Consider the following 12870-nt stretch of genomic DNA (forward strand, 5'->3'; position numbering starts at 1 on the left):
CGAAGCTTTGGAAGCCCAGAAGCTCAGAGATCTTCGGATTAGGGAAGGTGATGTGAGGATTACCCTTCGGGTAACTAGTATTGTACTACCTCTTACGGCCCGGCCAGGGGCCCATGAAGGCACTCGACGACCAGGTGGGCCGTTACGTCGGTTCCAAAGAAGGATTCTTGAAGGACAAGGCAGGAAGACGAAGAATACAAGGAAAGTTTAGATCTAGGGCTCTTAGTAACATAGTCGTACCCGGACAGACCTCTCGAGACCTGGTTCCCAATATACGGGCCAGGAGAGGGGCTGCCGAGGGACACATGCAATCATAGTAATCATAGCCACCGCAAGTCTAGAGGTAGGTCATTATAGAACTTAGACTCTCGATGAGATCATAGCCGAAACCTTCGGCACCCTATTGTAACCCGATATTTTCATAATCAAGATCATACAGGCAAGACGTAAGGGTTTTACCTCATCGAGGGCACCGAACCTGGGCAAATCGCTCTCCCCGCTTGTTTGATAACTGATGTCTCGTGTCAGCCTACAGGATTCCATCTACCCTAAGCCCCATGAAGAGGGCATTGCCGGGGAGTACCCTCGACAACTGGCGCCGTATGTGGAAAACTTGTCGGCATAAGTCATGACATCAGCAGTTCCGGTCACGTCTGCGGTGTTCGTACTGGAATCGCTAACGCCACCAAGTCCAAGAAACTCGGTTCGTTGCGGATCCTTCGAGTTCACACCGCGCACTGAGGCCTCGCATCCGATCTCTTTGGAACCGCGCGACAACATGGATACAACCTTTGGTGGTGTCCACTTCATCATCGACTCCAGAGGGTTTCTTCGGCTTCCTAGTTCAAACGCGCCAAGCCCAAGAATTTCGGTTCCAGATGACATCGCTCCACCACCAGCTTCGATAGTCTTGCCTGGGAGTAATGGCGAGTGCAGCCGAAGCAGTTTCGGTAATAGAGAGGAGCAAAGGAAGAGACGAAGGGATTCACGCCGTGAAGAAGAGGAGCGAGCTGCAAGCCGCCCTCGACAATATGAACGGGGATGTAACAATATGCAATCAAGCAAGAACCACCTTCGCAAACCTTGTTTATCAGCCACGGAGCAACTTGAAGCACCGTGTTACCTGCACTCTTATATCGACCCAAAGGATAACCTCGAAAAAGCCAGAGCTTTTGCGATGACCCCAGGGCTGAGACAGCAGCAAAAGCCCATTCTGCAGTAAAAAGGGCGGCAACTTATAGTCATCCACCGCAGCAGTACCGGAAGAAGGAGATGTGTACCAACTAACCAAAGTATATCCAGCGTCTCGAGGACAAGTCAACATGATCCATAAAACCAGCTTTTCAAAGAGAGAAGCCAAGAAGTTCTCGCGAGAGGTAAAGTACGCAGAGGTTGCTATGGCAGAGGTACCCGAGTATATCGACTGGTCAAACCAAAGCATATCTTTTAGCAAGGCGGATCATCTGAAGGCCGTTCCAAGACCTGGTCACGCTGCTCTAGTTCTCGAGGCGCAGATTGGAGGTTACAATATGAGCAAGGTGTTCATGGATGGAGGAAGCAGTCTGAACCTGCTGTTCGCTAGCACAATGAATGCAATGGGTTTAACGATCGATATGCTAAAATAATCTGATACAAGCTTCCATGGCATCATCCCGACCCTACCCGCTTATCCCCTTGGCAAAATATCGTTGGATGTAGTTTTTGGCACATCTAGCAACTTCAGGAAGGAGAAACTCGAGTTCGAAGTGGTTGACTGGGAATCACAATACCACGCCATCCTCGGCAGGCCAGCGTTTGCCAAATTCATGGCGGTACATCACTATGCATACTTGAAGCTGAAGATGCCAGGCAATAACGGGACAACAATAACCGTTCACGGAAGTTTTTCTCGTCCTGATAACTGCGACAGGGATTTCCAGAAGATCGCCTCAAAGTTTGGTGTTAAGGAAGAGCTCAATGCACTCGACGTTGTTACAGATTACACGCATCCTCCAGCTGATAATCGGAACGTAAAATCCGATGAATTTGACGTCGCAAAGGAGACAAAGAAATATTAAGTGCACCCCTCTGACCCTAACAAAATAGTCAACACGTCGGCAGATCTTGCTGTCGCATAGGAAGGCGTGGTCATCGAGTTCCTCCGTGAGCGCTGGGAGGTATTCCCAGGGAACTCGCTGAGCACGCCCTCAATGTTGACCCCAAAGCTAAACCTGTATAGCAGACGTTACGTCGCTTCTCAGAACCAAAAAGAAAAGCTATTGGAGAAGAAGTTAATCGGCTCCGCAAGGCTGGATTCATTCGGGAGCTCAAGGAAGCCGAGTGGGTAGCTAACCCAGTCATGGTGCGAAAGAAAGATACGACAACTCTTCGCATGTGTATCGATTACACAAGCCTCAACAAGCATTGCCAAAAGGATCACTTTCTGCTGCCCCGCATCGACCAAATAGCCGACTCCACAGCAGGATGTGATCATCTCTCCTTCCTCGATGCGTATTCAGGGTATAATCAGATCAAGCTCAAGAAAGAAGATCAAGAGTTAACCGCGTTCATAACTCCGCATGGCGTTTATTGTTACAACGTTATGTCTTTCGGAACTAAAAACGCGGGTGCAACTTACCAGCGGTGTATGCAAGCCTGTCTTGGAGAGAAAATTGGTCGGAATATCGAAGTCTACATCGACGATATTGTGGTTAAAACCAAAAATGAAGTTACCCTCATTTATGATCTGCGTGAAACTTTCGACAATCTCGATAGGTACAAAATAAAGCTAAATCCGAAGAAATGCTTCTTCGGGGTACCAGGAGGTCAGGTACTCGGTGACAAGGGATTGACTTGTCAATGCCTACAGGTTGTAGACTAGGGTTTTAGTTGGAAGTAGAGGGCAAGTAGATCTCGAAGGTTTCAGCCGAAAAGTGCTCGACGATATGAAAATTAGGGTTTGTGAGACAATGAATCGATGCTTTCTTTGTCCCTCGGCTCCCCCTTATATAGGAGGTGGAGCCGAGGGATTCGTAATACACAAGTTACAGAGTCCGGGAGGGTTTCCAACTCATCCCGCAATATTACAAGTGCTATTTCCTAATACAACTCTAGCTTTCCTTAACTAGTAACTTGGGTTTCCGACTCTTCGTCTCCTTCGGGTCGTGGGCCTTCAGTAAACCCCGGGTACCATCTTTGGCAGGCCTATTGGGGATGCCTATGTCAGTAGACCCCGAGATTTTGCTTGAATCGCAGAGTCAGGGAAAATCTCCAACTTTATATTTATTCAATAGCTCTGAACTTTACCACATATCTTTGGATACAAAATTATATATTGTACAGGGATAATGGTAGTTGGGGCTAGTTCATCTGACGGATTAGGTACTAGTTAACTGCTCTGGTGGCAATCCGCAAAAACCTACTTCAAGATCACGTCCCTGGACATGATCTCGGGATACTGGTGTAAACTTCGACAGGTGCCGCTTAAGGTCTTACCATTCTGTCGAGTCCCAGTCATATTTTATCGGGTACCTAACGCGTCCGTTAGGATTTTTTATTCGTATCTGTTGATACGGAAAAAAGTAGCAAACCGACGTCAGAGATGGCGCTACGCCACACAGAACGGATCTGGGGTCTTACCTTCGCAAAGTTTTGCGGCATTCAGAAATTGTTCGCAACTTTGGCGTTCTGAGAATATATTGTCGAGTGCTTTTTCGGCTGTTGGAATAGCACATTTTATTGAGTCAACGGATGACTTATATTGCTCTCCCGATGGGAGTATATGTCGAGTTATTTATATAACTCAAAATATGCTCACTTTTTCTTCTTCTTTTTCTCTTTTTTATAATTTCATCGGGCACGCGAACAGCTTTCCCGATGGGAGTAGCCCCCGAGGCTACAGTCAAGGACTTGTGCTTGGGTGTAGGCTCAACGCCTTATGCTGCTATATTTTTCTTCTTTCTCGGAGTTTTCATATCTGTCGGGTGCGCGAACAGCGCTCCCGATGGGAGTAGCCCCCGAGGCTATGAGCGAATGCTTGTATTTGATCATAGGCTCTCGCCATTTCTATTTTGTCATTCTCGAGTTTTTCATTGTTCCAAAGTAGCCCCCGAGCATTTGATCAAAAACTTGTATTTGATCAAAGGCTCTCGAAATAATCCATAATCTTCTGTTGCCGCCATTTTTATGAAGCTGCTTTAGCCAAATTTTTCTCTTGCCAAGGTGACATCATTGATGACGATAGCCACGACCGCTGTATCGAGAAAATGCGAGAACTACTCTCTCTCTGCCTTGTGGGCCCAAATTACCCATCAAGATGACACGTCGTGCAAGTGGGGGACACACGTCCTCCACTTTTTCTGGCGCACGTACTGTAGCTCCTATTCTTTCTCGTCTGAATGAAATTACTTTTTACCCCTTATCCACGTGTACACCATCTGTCCCGCAATCTCTTCATCCAACGGCGCGTCGATTCACCGCACCTCTATTTAAGGTCATCGTCTTCCTCCGTCAGTAGTTTTGCTTGCACCGCACCTCTGCTTCTCCTCTGCAAAATCCTCCACTACTCCCATTGCTTCAAACGCTCAACCACGCTCACACCTTTCTCCTCCATGCTGATTGATGCCACCTCATGCGCGCCTGACCAGGCATAGCACGCCGGAGTCCAAGATGGCCGCCGAAGATCTGGAGCGGGAGAGATCCAAGATCTCCAACCAGGACATGAACATGCTGAAGAAACTGGGGTTCACCAAGAAGGAAGACACGCTACGCTTCCCCAAGGAGGAGAGCTATCCATCGCCTCCAATCGAGTATCGGGTCAGTTTTGTTGACCACCTCATCCGCGGTCTTTCTCCCACCATCCACGAGTTTCTTCGGGGTCCTCTTTTTGTCTATGGGCTTCAGCTGCATCAGCTGACGCCCAATTCCATCCTCCACGTGTCGATTTTTATCACACTATGTGAGTGCTTCCTCGGAGTCCAACCTAATTGGGCTCTGTGGAAGCGCATTTTCTGCGTCCGCCGCAATGGCTCCCACAACGCCGCCTACAACATTGGCGGTGTTGTCATCTGTGTTCGTTCTGACGTCGAATATTTCGACGTCAAATTCCCTGACTCCATCCAAGGATGGCACAAGAGGTGGCTGTATGTACACGAAGAAAGCTCCAATTCAGTGGAAGACAACATCGCCCCTTTTGATGGAGGAGCCAAAATCCTTCGCCGCCGTTCCTGGGATGCTGAAGCTACCGAAGCTGAGAAATTGGCGACAAAGGCGCTGATGACTCGCATCCACGAGCTCCAGAACACCCGCGGCAAGGAACTTTCGGGCATTCAGATCACCGCCTATTTCCTTAGGATTAGAGTGCAGCCTCTCCAAGCTCGCAAAAATCCCCTTTGGATGTATTCTGGTGAAGAAGACATCGATAGGCTCTCCAAAGACCTTCAAGTGAAGGACTTGGAGAAACTAATCCGAAGGATCTCGTCGCTCAGCAAGAAGGATACTATTCCATCCTCTTGCCGCATTACGCCATATAGTGGCGCCAACCCCCTCCCCGAGGTAATTTATCCTCTTGGTTGCTATATTGTCTTATCGAGTTTTATTATTTGTCGACTACTATCTTGCTAGCATCTTTTGCATAACTTTTTTATCGACTCTCTTTCTTTTTCGCAGAACCACCCCGTTCTGGCTTCTCTTCCTCCTCTTCCTGAAGGTGGAGAAGTTGAAGAACGTACCGTTGTCGACGATGACAACCAGGGTACCTCGCGCCCTGAGAGTGAAGTCGCGGGTTCTCAAAAATCCGTGGCTTCCTCTGAAAAAGAAGCCGAGTCTGAGGCCACTGCCTCGACACGCTCCCTTCCTTCTGCTGTTTCTCCACGGAACAAGAGGAAAAGGGATGAAGTCGAAGATTCCGGCACCTCCAAAGCCGAAGAAGCTGGTCCTTCAGATAGGAAGGCGGCTTTCAATCCATACGAGGATGCCCTCGTCAGCTCGTAAGTTCCCTATTGCTTCTTGTTGTTTTTGCTCTCAATGCTTTTTCCTATCTTGATTCTTTACATTGTCACCATTTTATTGCAGTGGTGATGAGGAAGAAGCACGACCTATTGACGCGACTGCTCGAACGAGTACGTCGCGTACTTTAGTTGTTTCTGACGCTCAAGCTGATGGAGATGAATCTTCGCCTCCACAGAAAAACACCGAGCATCCAACTCCGCCTGCAAGCCCCCGTGCCCCTTCGCCAAAGAGGGCAAGGGTCGAGCTATCCAAGGAGCCTGCTCTGCAACTTGGTGACTCCACGACTCCTCCTCTGGACGATGTAAGTCATTCGCTTCTTTCATTTTTGTTTTTCGCCTCTCTTATACTTTTTGCTATCGACTTTTTATTTTGCTGATGCTTCCTTTTCTTTTTCCTTTTGTCAGCCTTTGATGAAGGAATTCATCCATCTCGGTACCCAATTCGTCGGGTACCGTGACCATTCTAAAAAGGCCGAAGGTACTATCTTGTTACCTCTTCTGGTCAATGAGCTCTTCCTCCTTTCTTGTCATGATTTTGATTGCTGTCGACTATTTTGTCAGAAAACCTTGTGGAAGCCAAAAAACATGCTGACGCACTTGCTCGTAAACTAGAGCAAAGTGAAAAAGCTCGTAAAAAGGCTGAAGCAGATGCTAAGAAGGCCAAGGCAGATACCGCTGCTGTCGAAGATCTTCGGAAGAGACTTCATGACGCAGAAACTGCTTTAAGCGATAAGGTGACCGAGCAAGCTGCTCGAGAAAAAGAAATCCTCAGTCGCTTGCAGTCGCAGAGTCGACGTTTTGTTAGTAAGTGCTCAAATCCTTGTGCATTTCTTCGGGTTACTTTACTTTTTCTAGTGCACTTATTGATGAGCTTTATTTTGCTTATTTTCAGGGAGAACGCATCAAGAGTATGAACTGGAATGTCCTAAAGATGATGAGCTGATCGACGCGCTTTCTCTCCTTGAAATCCATGGAGATGAAGCACGTGATGGCCTTGCTGACGCCGAAGCAGGTATGTCGCAGGTTTTCCCCTATTTCTTCCCGAAGAAAGAGGAGCCCAACACTTTTACTGCTCTCGCCAAATGCTTCAACGTGATGGAAGATCTTGGGCTCAAACTTCGCCAAGAAGGCCTGAAGATTGGTGTCGAAGGCACCATCGCTCTAATTGCTGATAGCCAACAAGACGTCGACTGGTCTAAAGTTGGCGACATAAAAGAGATGGAGATGAAAAATGGCAACCTTTAATTAGAGCCGCCAAGCCACCCTCAAAGCCGATCCTTGCCTTCCTTGGTTGCAAACCAACTCCTGCTCCAAGTTCATCCGAGCCGGAGGTCAAGTAGACCACCCTGTCTTTCTTATTTTTTCTTTTTCCTTTTGATGCTATCACCAACGTAGCTTTGGCGACACTTACCCCACTAGTTTGTTAGGGCGTCCTCCATTGTAATGTCTTTGTAAATATTCTGAAAATCAATGGAATTCTATTTTGCTTGATGATTGATGTCGAACCTTTTGTTTCAGTTGACATTTGGTAACTGCACTCCAACTCCTCGTCCCTCTGATGTTTTTCCTACTTCCTCTCGCTCGAAGAAAACGCCTATTAATAGTGAGTTTGGTGAAGATTCCTCGAGTAAGGGTTCAGCGCAGGACTTGGAGGAACTTCGTCAGCAACTTCAGTATGCGAAGAAGCAAACACTTATGATGATGGAGCAGTCTCGAAAGTCATCCGAAAAAGAGAAGGTTGCACTGCAGCAGGCTCAAGAAGCTATAGCTGCCAAGGAATCCGCCATTTCTGAGGCTGCAAAAGCTACCACTCGAGAGAATTTTATGCTCGAGTTGATGAATGAAGCCAGTTTGGATATGTCAGGTATGCTTTTGCGAACCAAAACTTCTTCTATTTTTTCGCTGTTTCCTCCCTTCAAATTCTTGTGCTGTCGCCAAATAGGTTCTTTTCTAGACACTGCTGCTGAAGACCAAAGGGTAGACGCAAGGACAAATCTCCTGGTTAATCTCTCACTTGATCATGGTTCTCTGTTCTGGGCCACTCCAGAACGTACCCGACAGATTGTCAGGTTTCAAGACCGCGCCTGTCAGGTTCGTGAGTTCCTTGATTTCTGTACCAGAACCTTGTCCTTGGTTTACAGTACAATGTTTCCTCGTAACGAGACACCGGACACTCTTCTTGGTCTGATGGAAAAATTTCAGGATGCCCCTCGTATCCATAACTTTGTGCGAGCTCAACTGTCTGCGGGAGCAAGATTCGCCATGATTATGATACAGATCTGCTACCGAAAATTGGACCTGACGAAGGTTGTCTCCAAGTGCCTGGCAAAGCAGTCGAAGCGAAAAAGGAACATCGACAAAATCAATGATGTTGTAACTCCTGTAGCCGAAGAAACGATGGACGAACTTCTTCGGATGGACTCTGAATTCTTTGTCAAAGGGAGCTATGCTGAACATACGACAACTGCTGCAACCAACAAAGGGTTAACCATAGATAATATATTAGGTATCAACTAAATTGTACTATATTGCGAGAGGTCATATATTTTTTGTGTCGAATTCTTTTTGACGATGAAGTTGGCTATATTGTAAAGTGTACTCTATATTGTCAAGCCCCCGAGTCTTTGGTCGGAGCTCATGTTTATTTTTTCGTCTCAATGAACTTTCTATTTTGCGAGAGTATGTATATATATTTTTGTTGCCCTGGGTTATGAGCCCCCGAGCCTGTCGACGAAGAAAGATGTATATCACCAATATCTTTTACTATATTGCAGCACCGCGAGCCCGCCTCATTAAAAACCTTTTCAGCCCCACTCGGTGCCCTGAAAAGGAAAAGAGTGCGTCTGAAAACTCGCGGGCGTTTCAGTACATTGTATTTTTACAAAGTAGGACTATATTTCGGCTCTAAGCGTAGAACCGCCTGAGTTGCGCCACGTTCCAGGGGTTTTTCTCGGGAACCCCCGTCTTCTTGTCCTTGATCCTGTACGCTCCTCCTTCAATTACTTCTGTGACGATGTAAGGGCCAAGCCATGGCGACTCGAGTTTTTCAGTACTGTTTTGATTGAGCCGTAGAACTAAATCTCTGACCTGAAAAGACCTTGGCCGCAATCGTTGACTGTGGTAGTTTTTCAAGTCTTGCTGGTACTTGGTGACCCGTGATAGTACTTCATCTCGAGCTTCGTCAAGTGCATCGACATCGTCCTCTAATGCTCTTCTGGAATTTTCTTCATCGTACTCTGTGACTCTTGGGGAGTCATGCTCTATTTCTATCGGTAGTACCGCCTCAGCTCCATGGACCAAAAAAACGGAGTTTCCTGTGTCGCTGTATTTGGCGTTGTTCGAATACTCCACAATACACTTGGCAACTCTTCTGGCCAAGTATGTCGAGCTTTTTTCCAGCGGTCCTAACAGGCGCTTCTTGATACCATTGCAGATGATACCATTGGCTTTCTCGACTTGACCGTTGGTTTGCGGGTGCCCAACTGACGCGAAGTGCAGTTTGATGCCTACTTCCGCGCAGTATGCCTTGAATTCTTTGGATGTAAAGTTACTGCCATTGTCCGTGACGATGCTATGAGGTACTCCAAACCGAAAACAATGCTTTTCACGAACTTTATTGCTGATGCTTCATCTGGTGAATTTATCGACTTTGCTTCTATCCACTTGGTGAATTTGTCGACAGCGACGAGCATATACTCGTATCCTCCCGGCGAGGCCTTGTGTAACTTTCCCACCATATCGAGACCCCATTGAGCAAAGGGCCAAGACAATGGTATTGGCATCAGCTCGGCTGCCGGAGAGTGAGGCTTCGCGGCAAATCTCTGGCACGCGTCACAAGTTCGTACTATCTCCTTCGCATCCTCGATTGCTGTTAACCAGTAAAATCCAGCTCGGAAAACCTTGGCCACAATAGCTCGACTGCTCGCGTGATGACCACATATTCCCTCGTGTACATCCTTCAGGATTATTCTTCCTTCTTCGGGTGTAACGCACCTTTGTAACACACCCGAGATACTTCGCTTGTACAGCTCCCCCTTGACCACCGTAAAAGCTTTGGATCGTCTAATAACTTGCCTTGCCTCAACTGGGTCGTCGGGTATTTCTTTCCTTAAGATGTACGATATGTATGCTTGCATCCATGGGACCTGCACCATCATCACTAACTCCTGGTCCTCTTCTTCTTCTGGAGCTTCTTTGGGAGCCGTCGAGGTTTTCTCCTCCTTCTGCTTCTTCTGCGCCTTCTTCGCCTTTGTAGACCTCTCGGTTATCTCTTCCCAAAACACTCCTGGTGGATTTGCGAGGCACTGCGACCCGATGTTTGCAAGAACATCAGCTTCATCATTGCTCAGCCTGCTAATGTGGTTTACTTCGCATCCATCAAATAATTTCTCGAGCTCATTGTACACTTCTTTGTACGCCACCATGCTATCATTGACTGCATCACATTGGTTCATGACTTGCTGAGCCACCAATTGTGAATCGCCAAAGATTTTTAGTTGAGTTGCACCACAAGCCTTTGCCATCTTCATCCCGTTTATAAGAGCTTCGTATTCTGCCTCATTGTTAGACGCGTTTGGGAACATCATCCATAAGACATACTTCAATTTGTCGCCTTCAGGTGATATGAGTATCACTCCTGCTCCAGCTCCTTCTACCCTCTTGGACCCGTCAAAGTTCATCGTCCAAGTTCTCGATAAATCTGGGGGTCCAGTGTTTTGCAGCTCCATCCACTCTGCAATGAAATCTGGCAGAATTTGCGACTTTATTGCTTTTCTTTTTTCGTACGTGATGTCCCGAGGACAAAGTTCTATTCCCCAAAGGGAAACACGACATGTAGCTTCTGGATTGTTTAGTATGTTAGATAGAGGCGCTTCGTTGACCACTATTATCGGGTGCACCGAGAAAGTGCTGCAATTTTCTTGCGGTTGTAAACACTCCATATGGTAGCTTCTGGTACTGCGGGTACCGCTGTTTTGAAGGCGATAAAACTTTGCTGATAAAATATACCGGCCTCTGCACTCCATGGAGTTTTCCTTCTTCTTCTCTTTCAACAACTAGCGCCGTGCTGACCACCTGAGGTGTGGCCGCAATGTATAACAGGAGGGGTTCCTTTTCTTTAGGCGCCACCAAGATTGGTGGTGTCGAAATTGTGCGCTTGAGATCTTCGAAGGCTCTGTCGGCCTCTTCGTTCCACTGGAACTTCTCTCCTTGTTTGATTAAGGCGTAGAACGGTAACGCCTTTTCTCCCAGCCTGGCGACAAATCTGCTTAGAGCTGCGACTCGTCCAGTTAACTGCTGTATTTCTTTCAACTTTGTTGGCTTTCTCATTGTTACGATAACTTGGATTTTTTCGGGACTAGCTTCAATCCCTCTTGCTGAAACTAGGAACCCGAGAAGTTCTCCTGCAGGGACACCGAAAGAACACTTCGTCGGATTTAGCTTGAGACAAAACTTGTCGAGGTTATCGAAAGTTTCTTTCAAGTCCTCGATTAGCGTTGCCCCCTTTTTTGACATTATGACGACATCATCGATGTACACTTGTACGTTTTTCCCAATCTGTGTTGCTAAGCACTTCTGCATCATCCGCTGATATGTTGCTCCCACGTTTTTCAGACCAAAGGGCATTGTTCTGTAGCAAAACACGCCGTAAGGTGTAATGAACGTTGTTTTGACCTCATCCTCTTCTTTCAATCTGATCTGGTTATAACCAGAGTATGCATCCAAGAAGGAAAGACGTTCACATCCTGCCGTGGAGTTGATAATTTGATCCTCGGGAGGGGAAAGTGATCCTTTGGACAGTGTTTGTTGAGACACGTAAAGTCGACACACATGCGAAGGACTTTGGTGTTTTTCTTTGGAACCAACACTGGGTTTGCTACCCATGTAGCCTCTGTATGCAACTCCGTAATGAAACCAACTTCTCTTAGTCGATCAATCTCTGATAACATAGCTTTGCGGTTTGGCTCCGAAAAACGCCGCAAAGGTTGTTTAATTGGTCTCGCAATTGGATCCAAGTTTAGGTGGTGCTCGGCAAGTTCCCTGGGTACTCCTAGCATGTCAGCTGGACACCATGCGAAGATTTTCCAGTGCTCACGGAGGAACTCGACGAGCGCGCTTTCCTATGCGAGGTCCATGTCTGTCGCAATGGACGTCCTCTTCTTTGGATCTGTCGGGTGAATCTGCACCTCTTTGGAATCTTTCGCAGCGTTGAAGGTTGGTTCCTTGTTAGGCCTCCCTACATCTGGCAGCACATCATAATTAGTCGTAAGCCTTGACGCCATGTACTCTGCTTGCATCCCAAAAGTTTCTGATAGTCGATGAAAATCTTTGTCACATTTATCGGCTAGCGCGAAGCTTCCTTTGACTGTAATTGGTCCTTTGGGTCCAGGTAACCTCCATAGCAAGTATGTGTAGTGTGGCACTACCATGAACCTGGCATATGCTGGCCGTCCCAACAAGGCGTGATACTGCGACGGGAAATCCACGACTTCAAACTCCAGCTTCTCTATCCTGTAGTTTTCTCGGGTCCGAAACTGAACGTCAAGATTAATCTTCCCCAACGGATAACTCGGCTTCTCTGGCGTGCTGCCATGGAAACGTGTGTCGGTTGGTTTCAGATTTGCAAGAGATATGTTCATCTTCCTTAATGTATCCGCGTACATAAGGTTTAGACTGCTGCCTCCATCTATGAATACTCGCGATACGTCGAATCCTGCGATTACTGCTGGTAAGATAAGTGCCGACTGCCCTGGTCGAGGAACTTGCTGCGGGTGATCCGCTATTGTGAAGCCAATGTCTTGCCCTGACCAATTGAGGTACTCGATCATTGGTGGAGGCATCTTCTCTGCCATGAGCACTTGTCGCGAGATTACTTTCTGAGCTC

At 47.2% G+C, this 12870-nt stretch overlaps 1 protein-coding gene across 1 annotated transcript; it reads left to right on the top strand.

Annotated features, from left to right (window-relative positions):
* Positions 1 to 1397: 1397 nt before the first annotated feature.
* LOC127336845 (uncharacterized) lies at positions 1398 to 2057 on the top strand. The gene is made up of 2 exons (XM_051363712.1): positions 1398 to 1599; positions 1699 to 2057. Exons 1-2 carry the CDS (start codon positions 1398 to 1400, stop codon positions 2055 to 2057), a joined length of 561 nt encoding a protein of 186 aa, XP_051219672.1.
* Positions 2058 to 12870: the final 10813 nt, after the last annotated feature.

This window comes from Lolium perenne, chromosome 1 (genome assembly GCF_019359855.2).
Source record: "Lolium perenne isolate Kyuss_39 chromosome 1, Kyuss_2.0, whole genome shotgun sequence".
NCBI lineage: Eukaryota > Viridiplantae > Streptophyta > Magnoliopsida > Poales > Poaceae > Lolium > Lolium perenne.

Bases quoted from the DNA above. Each gene is read 5' to 3' on its own strand.
- LOC127336845 (XM_051363712.1), top strand. From the start codon at position 1,398: ATGGCAGAGGTACCCGAGTATATCGACTGGTCAAACCAAAGCATATCT. The intron at 1,600-1,698 runs GTTTAACGATCG...CGTTGGATGTAG, and splicing joins TAGCACAATGAATGCAATGG to TTTTTGGCACATCTAGCAAC.